This window comes from Narcine bancroftii, chromosome 6 (assembly GCF_036971445.1).
Source record: "Narcine bancroftii isolate sNarBan1 chromosome 6, sNarBan1.hap1, whole genome shotgun sequence".
In the NCBI taxonomy this organism is placed as follows: domain Eukaryota; kingdom Metazoa; phylum Chordata; class Chondrichthyes; order Torpediniformes; family Narcinidae; genus Narcine; species Narcine bancroftii.
In genome coordinates, this window is record NC_091474.1 from 34,759,208 (window position 1) to 34,772,606 (window position 13,399).

At 41.8% G+C, this 13,399-nt stretch overlaps 1 protein-coding gene across 2 annotated transcripts in view; it reads right to left on the reverse strand.

Annotated features, from left to right (window-relative positions):
- LOC138735934 (uncharacterized) overlaps positions 1-13,399 on the reverse strand; it is a 129,085-nt gene that overhangs the window by 57,025 nt on the left and 58,661 nt on the right. For both annotated transcript variants that reach the window (XR_011340020.1, XM_069884609.1), the window contains exon 9: positions 9,954-10,065. Coding sequence is in view for 1 of the 2 variants with exons in the window: in XM_069884609.1 (XP_069740710.1) it covers positions 9,954-10,065 (112 nt within the window). In the remaining variant the exon portion in view is untranslated. The remainder of the gene's footprint in view (positions 1-9,953; positions 10,066-13,399) is intronic.

Below are 13,399 nucleotides of genomic sequence, written 5' to 3' on the forward strand. Positions count from 1 at the left end.
AGAATTTAGTGAAACTCTCTGAAACATTGGTCCACAGTCAAACACCAAAGTTTTTTCTATTGTGGATACAAAATCCCATGGTGTGGTAGATACCATTTTCTGCCATCACTACGTTCCAAGACACCATCTAGTACTTTCTCTGCACAACCTTTGGATATCAGGTCAGGTATGAAGTTGGTGTAGTCTGAATGAAAGGAGAAATCCCTCTAGAATCTTCTCTTTAATTTCAGTGGATGTTGTTGAGCAACATTTCTATTGTCAGGCATGCATATTTCTCTTCCCTTTAAAGGAAATCTAATGCAATGATGGCCATTGCCTAGCTTGGCAAATTTTGAGACCAAACCTCTTCTCTTGAAGGTTCTTGGTCATCACTGAGACACTTGGAAAAGTCAGTCCGGAACTACTGTTCCCACAGCTCATCAAGTTTCACAACTGATATCCTGTTAACACTTGTCACTGAAGGCTCCTGAGCATTATCATTTTTTTCTACTAACGGTCCATTAATCATCGAACCCAGCATGGTTTTGACAGCGTAAGGTCCGTCTCCCATACTCTGTATTACATCTAGTGGTTCCAGAGCCTTTGGTACATCTGAGCCAATCAGCAACTCTATCCCAGAGTCAATTTCAGGTAGATGAGCATTTCTCAGATGAGGCCACTGATTGATATAGTTTTGATGTGGGATGTTTCCTTTGTGCATAGAAATGGTCTTCTGAATGTACATGCCCAGGAGATCACAAGAATCGCTGCTGTCCAGTCCAGTGACCACTAAGCCTGAAACAATGCTGGTTTCAATGACCTTCCTTTGACCCTTAGTTCTCAATCGAATCCTTGACCTTCTTTCCTGAAGATTAAGCTTATTCATTAGCCCCACTGTGAAAAACGATGCAGTGCTACCTGGCACAAGTATGCACTGTTGCATTCCCCTTCCTGGCCTTGACTTGTACAGGCACTATTGAGAGTTTGCAGTTGTCTTCACCGGCCCCAGTAAGACCACTTGTCTGAACAGAGGCTACAGCACTGCTTTCAGCTGCTTCCTTTCTTTCTGCTTGCTCCTTTTCTATTTCCTTCTTTCTCTGGTGAAGATGCATCTCAAAGCATTGAGATGCTTTGAACTGGATATGTTGCAGCAGAGTCGCTTCCTGAAGTTTTTGCTGATGTGTCCTAGCCAAAACGCACTCCATTTTCTTATAGGAAAGCCATTTTCACCCTATGTGCCCTCTTTTCAACTGTGGTCACATCTCCAAAGCACGTCCACCGACACAGAACAAACAGCTTTTCCCAGCAGGCAAACTCTCCTTTTCCTTAGTTCTTCCATCATTTCCCTTATCTGCAGCCGTCACAGTGGTGGCAGAGGTACCTCCTTTTATTCTTGGATGAGACTTGGACCTCCTTAGACCCTTGCCCACTGTTGGTGTGTCTTTTAGATCTCCAAATACTGGATCTGTTGTAATCTGCTCTTGCCATTCAAGAAATCCACCATATCCTTAAAGGTCGCTCTTTGTGCTTTGCCTGGAACTCTAAGGCCACAGTTCTCCATGTATCCCTCACCTGGTAGGGCCATTGCTTAATGATGACAAACATATTAGCAGGCATGTCAAGCTCATGCACATAGTTGATATATTCCAAGACATTACAACATCCTCTTAGAAAGAGGGCGCATGCCTGTAGAGCCTTTGTGTCATCCAGTTTTATTGACGACCAGGAAAGAGTTCTCCAGAGAAGCTGCAATAATTGTATACTTGTTGCCAAAATGCTCCTGTAGTAAAGACTTAGCCATCGTGAATCCTCTGTCCAAGGCCATATGTCAGCAACTCCTTACAAGCTCCCTTGGCTGTCCTCTTGTGTACAGTTCCAGATAATAGAGACATCCTCTGGGGTTTTTGTTCTTGCTTTCAATACTGTGTCCAAAGGATTTAATGAACACTTGGTACTGAAGTGGGTCACCATCAAAAATTTTAATCTACTGCTTGGGCATGGAAGAGAAACACTGCAGCTGGATTAGTAATGCAGAGATTTCATTTTGCCTTTCTACGACTGAGAGTATGTGGCTTTGTTCACCGTTGTTTGTAGCAAGGAATGTAGCTGGAGAGGTCACATGTGCACGTCCATCTGGATTTCTGATGCTTGACTGGAGCGTCAAGGGAGCTGTTGTAAGCGATTGGATTTGAGCTACAGCTCTGTCTGCAGTTGTTATTATTGGTGTTTGTAGATTGGTAACACTATGCTTTAGAGAATTTGTCCATCTGTATTCAGGTCTCGTAACTGTTGTACAAAAGGATCTGCCTTAACATTAAATGTTTTATTTTCCTGTTGTCCTTTCTCAGAATAGGACTCCATACCATCGACACCTCAGATAAGTTACTTTGAACACCGGATCCCTTTGAGAGGCTCCTACTACCTTCACTTTGGCCATAGCGGCAGCAATGTTCACTTCAAGCTCCAGCTGCTCTTTTTTCCAGCTCGTCCTGCTCTTCCAAGACTTATTTATCCATAAGCAATTTTTGTCGTACAACAAGAGCAGCCACTTCAGCCTTTATATGTACAGATGCTGGACTGGAAAGTCTGGAGCTTGATCCAGAAGAAAGAATTTCATTTGCTTCTCCTGCTTCCAACATTTGGCACACTGTCACCTGGTTATATTTTGTTCTGCATATCAGATGTTGCCTTAATATTCAACTCTTTCTTCAGTTTGAATTGCACATACTTGGCATTTTCACCCTCTTCAACACCATTTTGTGACACACCTTCAGCCACTTCCAAGTTGCTGACTTTAAATTCAGTCGACATCTTCCTCAGTTGTTTTTATAAGGTTTTCATTTCCATCAACCAAAGCCACCTCTTCTTCTATTGCCTGTTTCAGCCTCACAATGAGAATGCTTTTGACACCACTTATATCAAGGTTCTGCCACTTCAGTTCTGGTCTGAGATCTATGACCTGCAAGACTGCGATACATCGCACCTCAGCAGCCTTTTACATGTCTCTCTTCAACCATCCACCTAGCCCGAGCACCAAGCACGCACAACACAAGCCCAAAACCAACAGTCCCCAATGGACAAGTGACAGCACCTCCAAACTGTGCTCAAAATTGCAACAAGTACACAGAAGGAATCCAGAAACACAAGCCTACCCCTTCTGATGACTGTGACGCGCTGCTGTTAACGAGCAAGTTTCCTCTGTGGCAGCACCCAATAATATGCTGTGATTCTCAGCAAATGACTCAACCAGTGAATATGTAGGACATTCTGCTCTAGGATTAGATGCCCTGGACCCCTCTATGGCCGATGCTCAGAAGCCTGCGCTCGGCATTTCCACCATGGCCACTCTAAAGAGGGGGAGCAGTCCAAATGTTCCAGAAATGTCCACTCAGTCAGAAACTCTGAGATTCAAGGTGCCCATGTAGTTCTGTTGTAGTTGCGGCTATTTTCTGTTGACTAAAATGTAGCAACTACTATCCATGAAAAGGCCCACGGAGGCTAAGTAGGCTCTTAACTGTGACACATTGAAACAAATTCATAGCGAAGTCCAGATGCATTTTAAACTGTTTATTAATGAAGACGAAAGCACTCGTAACGTGACATGGCTGATGGACGAAACGTGATAATGACTGTGGCAACATCCATGGTAACATGGTAAATGGTCAACAGAAAATATCACCCGGTTTTTAATCCTGTCATACTAGTCAATGGGGGCTAATCACTCCCCAACTTCACGAAATCCCCACCCATGTACCAACAACCAAAGTGAATTGCGCACGCACACTGGAAGAAACAGAATGCGTGCAGCCTCGAGACCCCTAGACACCACCAACACCCACGACTACCATCAACAATAGACAACCTTAGCCTCCAACAGAGAGAGGGGCTGTTGTGGGAAATGTGATTGGGAGGTGGTTTAAACAGAACCAGACCAGTCATAGTTAATGCCACCCATTTGGAGGGTGGCTAAATGGTTGATGAGGTGTCGATCCTCCAATTTGCAGGTGTTCTCAGTCTGGCCGTGTATGAGACCATAATAACCATGTCAGCAAGGGAATGGGATGGGGAATTGAAATGGGTGGCCATTGGGAGATCCACACTATTGTGGCGAAATGAGCAGAAGTGCTCAACAAAGCAATTTCCCGGTCTACACCAAGTCTCTTCGACATACAGGAGACCACCACGGGAGGACCTGATGCAGTAGAGAACTAATAGCTTCTTCAATGTCCTGAGCTGCACACGACTTATGTTTTGGAGAAATTCTGGCTCCAAACATATTTTCTTGTTATGAAATTAACTACCACTGTTTGGGAGCTCCTTTCAACTGATTGCATTAAGCATGTAGACAGTAGACTATTCTTTTCAATGTTAGTTTTTCCATAATGCTGTGGCCTTGATACATATAATGGAAAAAAATTAGTTAGATCAAGGGGATACGATTTATGTCTGATAACATGGTTGATCGGCATTCTCATATGCAAACTCACAAATGAATTATATTTTGCTTCATAAGTTGGAGATCAATCATATCTCATGGGTTTTCAATATATTCAGTTTATATCATACATTAAAAATTAATTAGGTAAAGAGCTGAAAAAAGATGGGTTTAATGGTACACTAAATTCCTTTGTGGGCTGAAGCTAGGCCAGTGAAAGTAGTGAGATTGTTAATTAATCTTTCAATGTATAATGCTGGTTCACAGTCATTATGCTTCGATCATACTTTTCAGGTCTCAAGGAAAGGAAAAGAGACAGCAAGAATTAGAATGTGATGTTATTGCCGAGAACTATGCAAGTTGAAAAATATATAAGGATTCCTTCATTTCAGGGTTTAATGAAAAGAGCTTCTTGAGTGGAAGGGAAGGCTGTAAGGTTGATGACTGTTGCACCATTTTTTAGCATGAGCCAGGTGACCAAAATTCTTGTTCAGTAGATTAGTTTTTGCTCATTGGATCATTGGTTTTGCCAAGGAGCATGCCTGCATGCTCCCATTGCAAGGAGTGACCACGTCTGACAGGACTGGCTAGTACTTGGAGGGGAGACCACCTAGGATCACCAGGTGCTGTAAGTTTCTGTGAGGGGTGCTGGACAAAGTGGCAACTTACTGTCTGCCTTACGGTAGATTAAAAAGTTAAAGAATTTCATGCATGTTACATTCTAAATATAGTTTTTATGTGGCAATAATGAAACTTTTACCACCATCCTGAATAATAGATAAAACGTACTTTGAAAATATTACAAAAAAATAATTACAACCAGAATCCTTAAAGCAAAAGTAGCCAGCTCTTATGACAGATAAAAAATAAGTTAAAAGTATTTGGTGAATTTGTTACTGGAGCAATGTGCCCAGGCACGAGGTGCCTCAAGCTTGTGTTGGGTCTCATTATAACAACAGAGATGTCTTTAGGCCAACTGTACTGAAAGAAATGTTAATACTATTTATTTTTCAATAGTTGTCTGACCTGCTGAGTGTTTCCAGTATTTTCTGATTTTTGTGTCAAATTATTTGCTGTTGTTCTGGGGTCACATCAGGGTAAGAAACCAGATTTGCTTCACTGAAGGCATTTTGTAAAGCAGATGGGTTTCCATGAAGGTCCAATTGCTTTGTGACTCTAGTTAGTGGCCTCTAATGTATGCAGATTCCACTTTGAGACTACTCCCTCAATTATACACAAGGACAGATTCTGACCTGGGAATTATGCTTGTGGAAAAGAGCAACAGTCACTCCCTTCATCAATCTCTTCTGGCTGGTCTTTTAATACTAGGCCAGTGTGTAATTCTTGGTCTAATCTAGTAGGAAAAGAACTCTAAGAGTAAGGTTTCACCGTGGGGTGGAAGAAAAGTGAGCGGTGGAAGTTTACACCAACTTGATTTTGTGTGTCTAAAGAGATGGTGGGTGGAGGGGTATATAACATGAGATAAAGAAGATTAGGGAGGTGGGAACAATCACACTTGATGATTTGGGGGCTACATCACTGCTGCAATCCCCATAACTGCAACCCAAGAATAGAATGCATGCCTCCTCAATGGTGGCCAAGGGGCAGCCAAGCCAGCTCTCTTTGCCTGGCTCCTAACTGCCAAAGGGGACAGTAGGCAAGGTCTTATATCATCCCCAGCACATAGATCAATTGCAGCTTTAGAGGCTTTAATCTATTCCAGAAATAGATTTTCAGTCACCCCATCAAAGAAAGCCCTGTCCCTCCGGTCACTGCCATCTTCTGCAAGAATGTTGAGCAATCAACATAATGTTGCTGCTATAGGTGAATAGCTGTCAATATGTGCAAAATTCGACACTTGGGTGCAGTTAATAATAGTGCTAGAATTTAAAGTTCAGATTTATTTTGAGTACATACTGTATATGACATCACATACAGCCCTGAGATCCTTTTCCTGCTGTCCAGGCAGAATTTCTAGTCGTCCGTAGTGCAAAAAACACAAGAATCAGGAATGGATAAATACTTTTACAGAAGAGAGAAATGTAAACAGATTATAAAATACAGAAAATAAGAATAAAAATGTCTTTATCGTCACGTCATAAAACAGGTGTAGTATTACACAAAATTTGCTTTAATCTGCCATAAGGCAGACAGATTTGCCACCAGCAGAAGTTGCCGGGCATCCCTTCCAGTCAGAGTCGCAGAAGAGAGTACTCCCTGAATCACCGAATGTCTGCGGATTCACCTCCAGCGGTCACGCAGCCACACAGACTGCGGACCAAACCATCGACAACGTGAGCTCCAGATCCAAAACTCCAAAAGTGATCAAAAAGCCTTCAGAGCTCTCAGCACCCTCTCACACCCCAGTTCCGATACCTAGTTCCCCTTCAGCCAGTTTCGGGCCAATCTCCAGCAGTGAACAGCATGGTGCTAGTCCATTGATGGCAGCCACCCAGCTACTGGCCTATGTGTTCTTCAGCCCCAAAGCCCCTCATTAGTCTACCACCGTGGTCAACATCCTGTAGGTCATCTCCTCTGCTTCTTTAATAACGAGGGTCGGGGTGGGGTGATCACCCCATTTTGTGGTGCTCTGAACAATCCTCTATTTCCCCACATTCTCCAACACTTTGGGACTGCTGCCAAACATGGGCACTGCCATCTTGAGCCCAGACCCCGCAGTCACAGGATTTTCAAACAAACCATCGATGTACCTTTTAACAGGCCTTTTAAAGCCTGTACAGAGCCATCAATAGTTGGACTGGGTGATAGAACCCTGTAGAGGATTGAGGGGTCTCCTTTCCTCACTCTTCGTAGATCCACACCAGTGGCAGTGCAGCCATTGTAGTATCTCCGACAGTGCTACCAGTTTTTTTCAGTAATAAATAATGTGCAAAGTTAGAGTCCTTAAATGAGTTTTTGATCGAGTTTGTTGTTTAGGAGACTGATGGTGGAGCGGTAGTAACTGTTCCTGAACATCGTAGTGCAAGTCTTGACCTCTTTCCCGATGACAGCAGCAAGATCAGAGCGTACTGGGGGGGTATGAATCAGTGATGATTGCTGCTGCTGTCCGACAGCAGCATTCCATGTAGAATTTCTCAATCGTGGGGAGAATTTTGCCTATGATATACTGGGCTGTGCCCACTACCTTTTGCAGGGGTTTCCACTCAGCGGTATTGGTGCCCCCAGACCAGGCCATGATGCACCAGTTCAGCACACTTTCTACTACACATCTATTTGCCAAGGTTTTCGTTGTCATACAAACCTTCGCCAACTCCTGAGGAAGTAGACGTGTGACATGCTTTCTTCATGATGACATTAGTGTGTTGGATCTAGGAAACGTTCTAAGATAGTGACTCCCAGGAATTTAAATTTGCTCACCTTCTCCATCTCTGATTCCCCCAATGATCACTGGATTGTGAACTTTAGGAAGGGAAAACCAGAGCTGTACAATCAGCTTCTTGATTCTGGTGACATTTGAGTGAGAGGTTGTTATTCATACCCCATTCAGACAAGCTTTCAATCTCCCTTGTGCATGTTGACTCATCGCCATTTTTATGCAACTCACTACCATGGTAGAGTCAGCAAATTTGTGCATCTAGCAAATCAATATCAAACATATTTATTATTTGAGAGAAAAACTGGTCGAAGAATAATAGGATAACAGTGTATTGGGCAGTATTTGAGGCTTAACAAAGTAGATGGCAGGATAAGGCATTTGAAGTTCATCTCACTGATTAAGAACACTGTTGTGAGGTTATTGACCTTCATTATGTCATGAATGCTGGAGAGCTGTGTATTGCTGACTATGCCAGCATTTACTGCCCAGCCTCTACTGTCCTGGAGAAGGTGGTTGTGAGCCACATCCTTGCACCACTGCAGATTTTGTGATGAAACTTGCATTGTTGGATGTGGAGATCCAGACATGAATGCAGTGATGATAATGAAAGAACATTTCCAAGTAAAGATGGTGTACAATGTAAGTGGAACCAGAAGATGGAGGTGACATTGGTTATTTATCTTTACTATATGAAGTACACTGTTTGACCTGCTCAGTTTAAATTAGAGCAACCCCTCTTATGGTATATGCCATGCCATCCTATCCAACACCTGTGTTGTCAAATCCAGTCAGTCAACAGTGAGACTAATACACAGTTAAAGTGCGGTTTGTATTGCATGAATGTGTCTTAATGGTGCATGGGATTCCTTGTGACCATTTTTTAAATGTCAAATTTAGCTTTCATTGCCACTGTTCTCGGGGGACTGACAATATATCCTATACTTTCCTGTGTTTGGTCACATTTCAAGTCCAAATTAAAAATGGATCCACTAATGGCAGGATGGCTACAAAACATGGCAGTAAGTTGGGACTGATCTGTTCCACATGGATGGAAAGAATTACTTGCTGGTTATTGATGATCACACTATCCAGAGATTGTTCTGCTTCCTAATACGTCTGCTGCTTGTGTGATCAAATACATGAAATCGATCTTTACAATGAACCATGCTACAGCTGTCGAGGATTCCAGAACTTTGCAGAATAAGATTTCAACAAGTGGCTTCAAGTCCTCTGGATTCACAGTCAAATAGTACAGCAGAGAAAGGCATTCGCATAGTTAAATAGTTGCTCAGGAAAGAACTAAACACTGGCTCAGATCCATATCTAGCCTTATTGGGTTGCAGAGGTTTGCCATTTAAACATAGCACATCACTCATTGAGCTTCTAATGGGGTGGAGACTATGCACCACACTTCCCTACTCTGCAGGCCCAAACAACAGAGATGTCGAAGATGTCAAATGGAAACAAAAGCATCTGCAATGGAGACATAAAAGCAAACTATGACAAGTCAGCAAGCAGCTTAATGCCACTGGCATAATATGACACAGTGAGACTCAGATTTCAACACTTGGGACAAAAAGGCTACTATTCTTGAGGAAATAAATCCAAGATCCTCCACTGTCAGAACAGAGAATGGTGAAACACTGAGGAGGAATCGAAAGATCCTGCTGAAAACTCAAGAGACACTGCAGGAATAGACAAATGTAGAAGGTCCAGGCTGCACAGCAACAGAGGAAACACCACCAGTGCTAGACAGTAGTGGACCAGCAGAGATGACACACACCTGTGTTAAGAAGATCCACACACGTTATCAAAGCACCAGACAGGCTGAAAGTCTAAAAAGAAAGGAACTGCACACTTTGTGCTGCTGATACTTGTGCTTAACCTTAAATTGAAATGAATACTGTATTAGTGTCATGTTGTTAGATTAAACATCTCAAGGAAAGGGGATGTAGTGATAGAGTACTAGTGATCATCCTGACCACTTGAGGGAGTCAGAGACTAGTTTGTTGCAGCTAAGGACGATTCAAGATTGATGCCTCCACACGGACATGAATATAGCTAATAAAGTACAGTTGTTTTAAAATAACCCATGTTTCTTTATTACAATAAAATAAAATCTTCCAAGTACATGGCCGATATGTTTAGATAATTCTTCACAACACCTCCCTTCTTTTTGCATCCTCTTGTCCAAAAGCTTACCTCCGTAAAGAAGAGATCTGTTCATTTGTTAATCCACCATTTTGTTCTTGCACTGTGAGCAATTTCACCCTTAGTTCAGTCACTCTGACAGGAAAATTTTTCAGAAAAATGTCTTTAAAAGAAAAGAAAAAATATTTAAGTATTGTCCATGAATTAATTAACAGAACATTCAAAAATTAGCTATGCGATTAAAAACTCAAATATTACATTTCAAATGATATGTGGCTTGTTCTTGGACTACCACCATAATTTTAAGATTTAGTGTTAATCTGGAATCTTGGCATTGTGTGTTGTCCCTCTTCAAGACTGTGCCACCTGGATTTATTAATGTTAATCTTCTACCTTGCTTGGGGGGGGGGGGAGAAGGGTTTTGAAATTTGTTTCTTTTTTGTTAAGTACTATTTTAATGTATTGAGTGTGCTTTGGAACTTGTTTTTATGACCACTATTATAATTTTTTTTCTGATCTTGTAGCACACTATATTTGTCTTGTTCATTTTTTATTGTAAAATATCAATTATTATTTTTTTTGGTCAAATGAACAAGTTATACTTTCCATCTTTTGTGCTGATTGCATTGAAACAGCCTAATCACCCATTTCTAAAGTTTTCTAATTCCAACATATTTATTGAGTACTAATCCTCACATGGATCGAAAGGAAGATGGCAGCAACATAAACAAACAGGCCGCACAGAGGGAAAGCCCTATGGACTCTCTGCATGAACCAGGAACAGTGAAGCCACCAGCTGAGGAGTATGCAACGGAAATCTACTGCAGGGTCAAGGAATAAAGTGCTTGGAAGTGGACTGGAAAGGTAAAGAGATATTGGCCGAAGAGAACCTGAAAGAGAGACCACTGGGTGGTGCGCAAGCTGAACCAAAAATCAGAGCAGGAAACAGGAAAGTGGACTTAACCTATGGCCATATTGGATGTGGCATAAATCAGGAAATTAAAAGGTGGAGGGATGACAGAGAAGCAAGATGGGGTTTAACCCAATTACAGCTCAGATAATTATTTTTCCCCATTATAAACAAAAAGATGAATATGTGGAATGTATACAAGAACTTTTCTGGATCAGTCTAAGTGCAGTTTAAAAGACATTTGGGCATGTACTTCGATGGGAAAGATTTAGAAGTCTATGGGCCAAACACATACACAATGGGTCTAGCCCAGGTCAGCATGGAAGAGTTGGGCCAAGGGGCCTGAGTGTTTCCATGGAGTACAACTCTAGTTCCAGCTCAATCTTCCTTATACCACATTGACTATTCGAGCTTAAGGAGAGCTGAGACAATACAATGTACAGATCTGGTTGAATGCAAATTCAGCATCATACATTCAGATTCAGATCAATACTTTTTAAATCAATGCACCATTAGGACAATTTAAGCAATTTTTTTCTGCCATTCTGTGCGCAAATTCTTTTGAAAGTTACATCTGGCTTTGTTAAACCAAGCCTGAAGTTTGCAGGAAGTGGCGTCAACCCATTTTTTTTTTAATTTAAATTTAGACACAGAATGGTATCAGGCCATTTTGGCCCACAAGGCCGTGCTGCTCAATTTACACCCAATTGACTTACATCCCCTGTACATTTCATACAGTGGCTGGGAAACTGGAGCCCCCGAGGAAAACCCATGCAGACACGGGTAGACCGTATAGACAGTGCAGGATTCGAACCCCAGTCTAGATTGCTGGCACTGTAAAGACAATGCACTAATCACTATGCCAAACTGAGCTGCCCATATTCACATCAGTCAGAAATCAGATACTCGTTTAGAGATCTAGATGGATAGAAACAAATCTGGAAAAATTATATCTGCTATTGGAAACATTTCAACAACTATTTTCCCTCCAATTGTAAAAATTTATGTGGATTTGTTCAATTTAAGTCTTGCAAACTTCTGCTGGAATGTGACAGCAAGAAGATGGTTAATTTATCCTCCAGTGGCCAGATGAAGAAAGTCATGGTCACATTACAGCAGTGCCAAGTCCATTATATACAAAGTCACTAACACAAACTGGGGCAAAATGCAGCCACTCACAGAAAAGTGGAAATTAAGGTGGTGTTCATCTCTGTAGCAAGGATAATAGACCCTTCTAATATTTTCTGGAGAACAGCTTCTCAAGCTAACAATAGTGATTCTCAAGGTAGCAAGCAACACATTTGCCAAGCATAATGTCCTGGTGCAACACAAGAGGAAAAGGCAATTATTTAACTTGGTGAATTACTAACAGACATGAGTGGGAGAAGGACAAATGTCATGATGGCTAAGGATAAAAAAAATCTATTATTGGACAAGAACTTGCCACTCCACCATCCCAAATTATAGAACCAAGGTCAGAATTTAAGCAGTCACAACTGTAAAAGCAAAAATATCAGGTGTGAGTTTTTAAGACTGTTGTGAATACTTCCGGATTTAATCTGCTTAAATAAATTAGTCTGGGCAATGGATAAGAATGCCAATAGAGCTCTTAGATGGTGTTTGTGTCTGAAATGTCAAGGATGCATGAATAATTCCATCCTTTGATGAGCACTTAATCTACTAGAATTAGCATCTGACACCCCACATATTATGCAGGCTACAAAGAGTGCAAAATCCATGATCAAGTATACTGAACAGTCCAGTCTTGCAGCACAGCTATGTCACTCAGAAACAAGAAATAAAGATACAGTAGTGTGCCCCTGACTCAGAGTTTAACTCAGGAGATTTATTGAGAGCAGCACAAAAAATAGAAACACTGAGAAAACCTGCAAACTGGAAAATGTGGGTTTGACGCGTTACTATTTTTGGTAGATTTCCTGCAGCCATTTCTTGACACTCAGGGGAAACTTGATGGAGAGAAGTATCCCCCACTAGAACATGGGAATTCCATGGTTCAACAAGATTGGAGAGCAATTTCTTTTGGTATATTAATGTGAACACCGAGTGCCTGGTGATGATATCAGCATTTCTGAGCTCTGAATGTTGTCCAGTTAAAACAGGGTCAACGTTTACACTCGAGGATGCAGCTTTATCAACAACTTCAAAGGAGCAGATCCTTTAAAGTAAACCATGGTGGTGATGCACTGACTGCTGCCAAAAAGCAACAGCTGAAAAAGATAAATGTGCATGAAGGATGGGGCACTATACAGCAATAAATATTGTAAGATCATTGCATAGTAACAAAGAATGGGTACTGGAAATGGCAGCTGGTGCAGTGGAATGCTCCAAATGCAGCATGTGGAAAATCTGCAAGAGCGGAATTGTCCCTGACGACTACACCTGCAAAAGGAGCATCCAGCCACAGCTCCTTGCATTGGGAACTGGAGCTCAGAAGGCAGATGGGTGATAGACAGGAGATGCATGAAGACTTTCACCATCTAAAAGACAAAGAAGCAGGTAGCTGGGTGATTGTTAGGAGAGGGAAGGGGAAGAACACCCATGAGGCCATTCCCCTCAACAGTAAGTA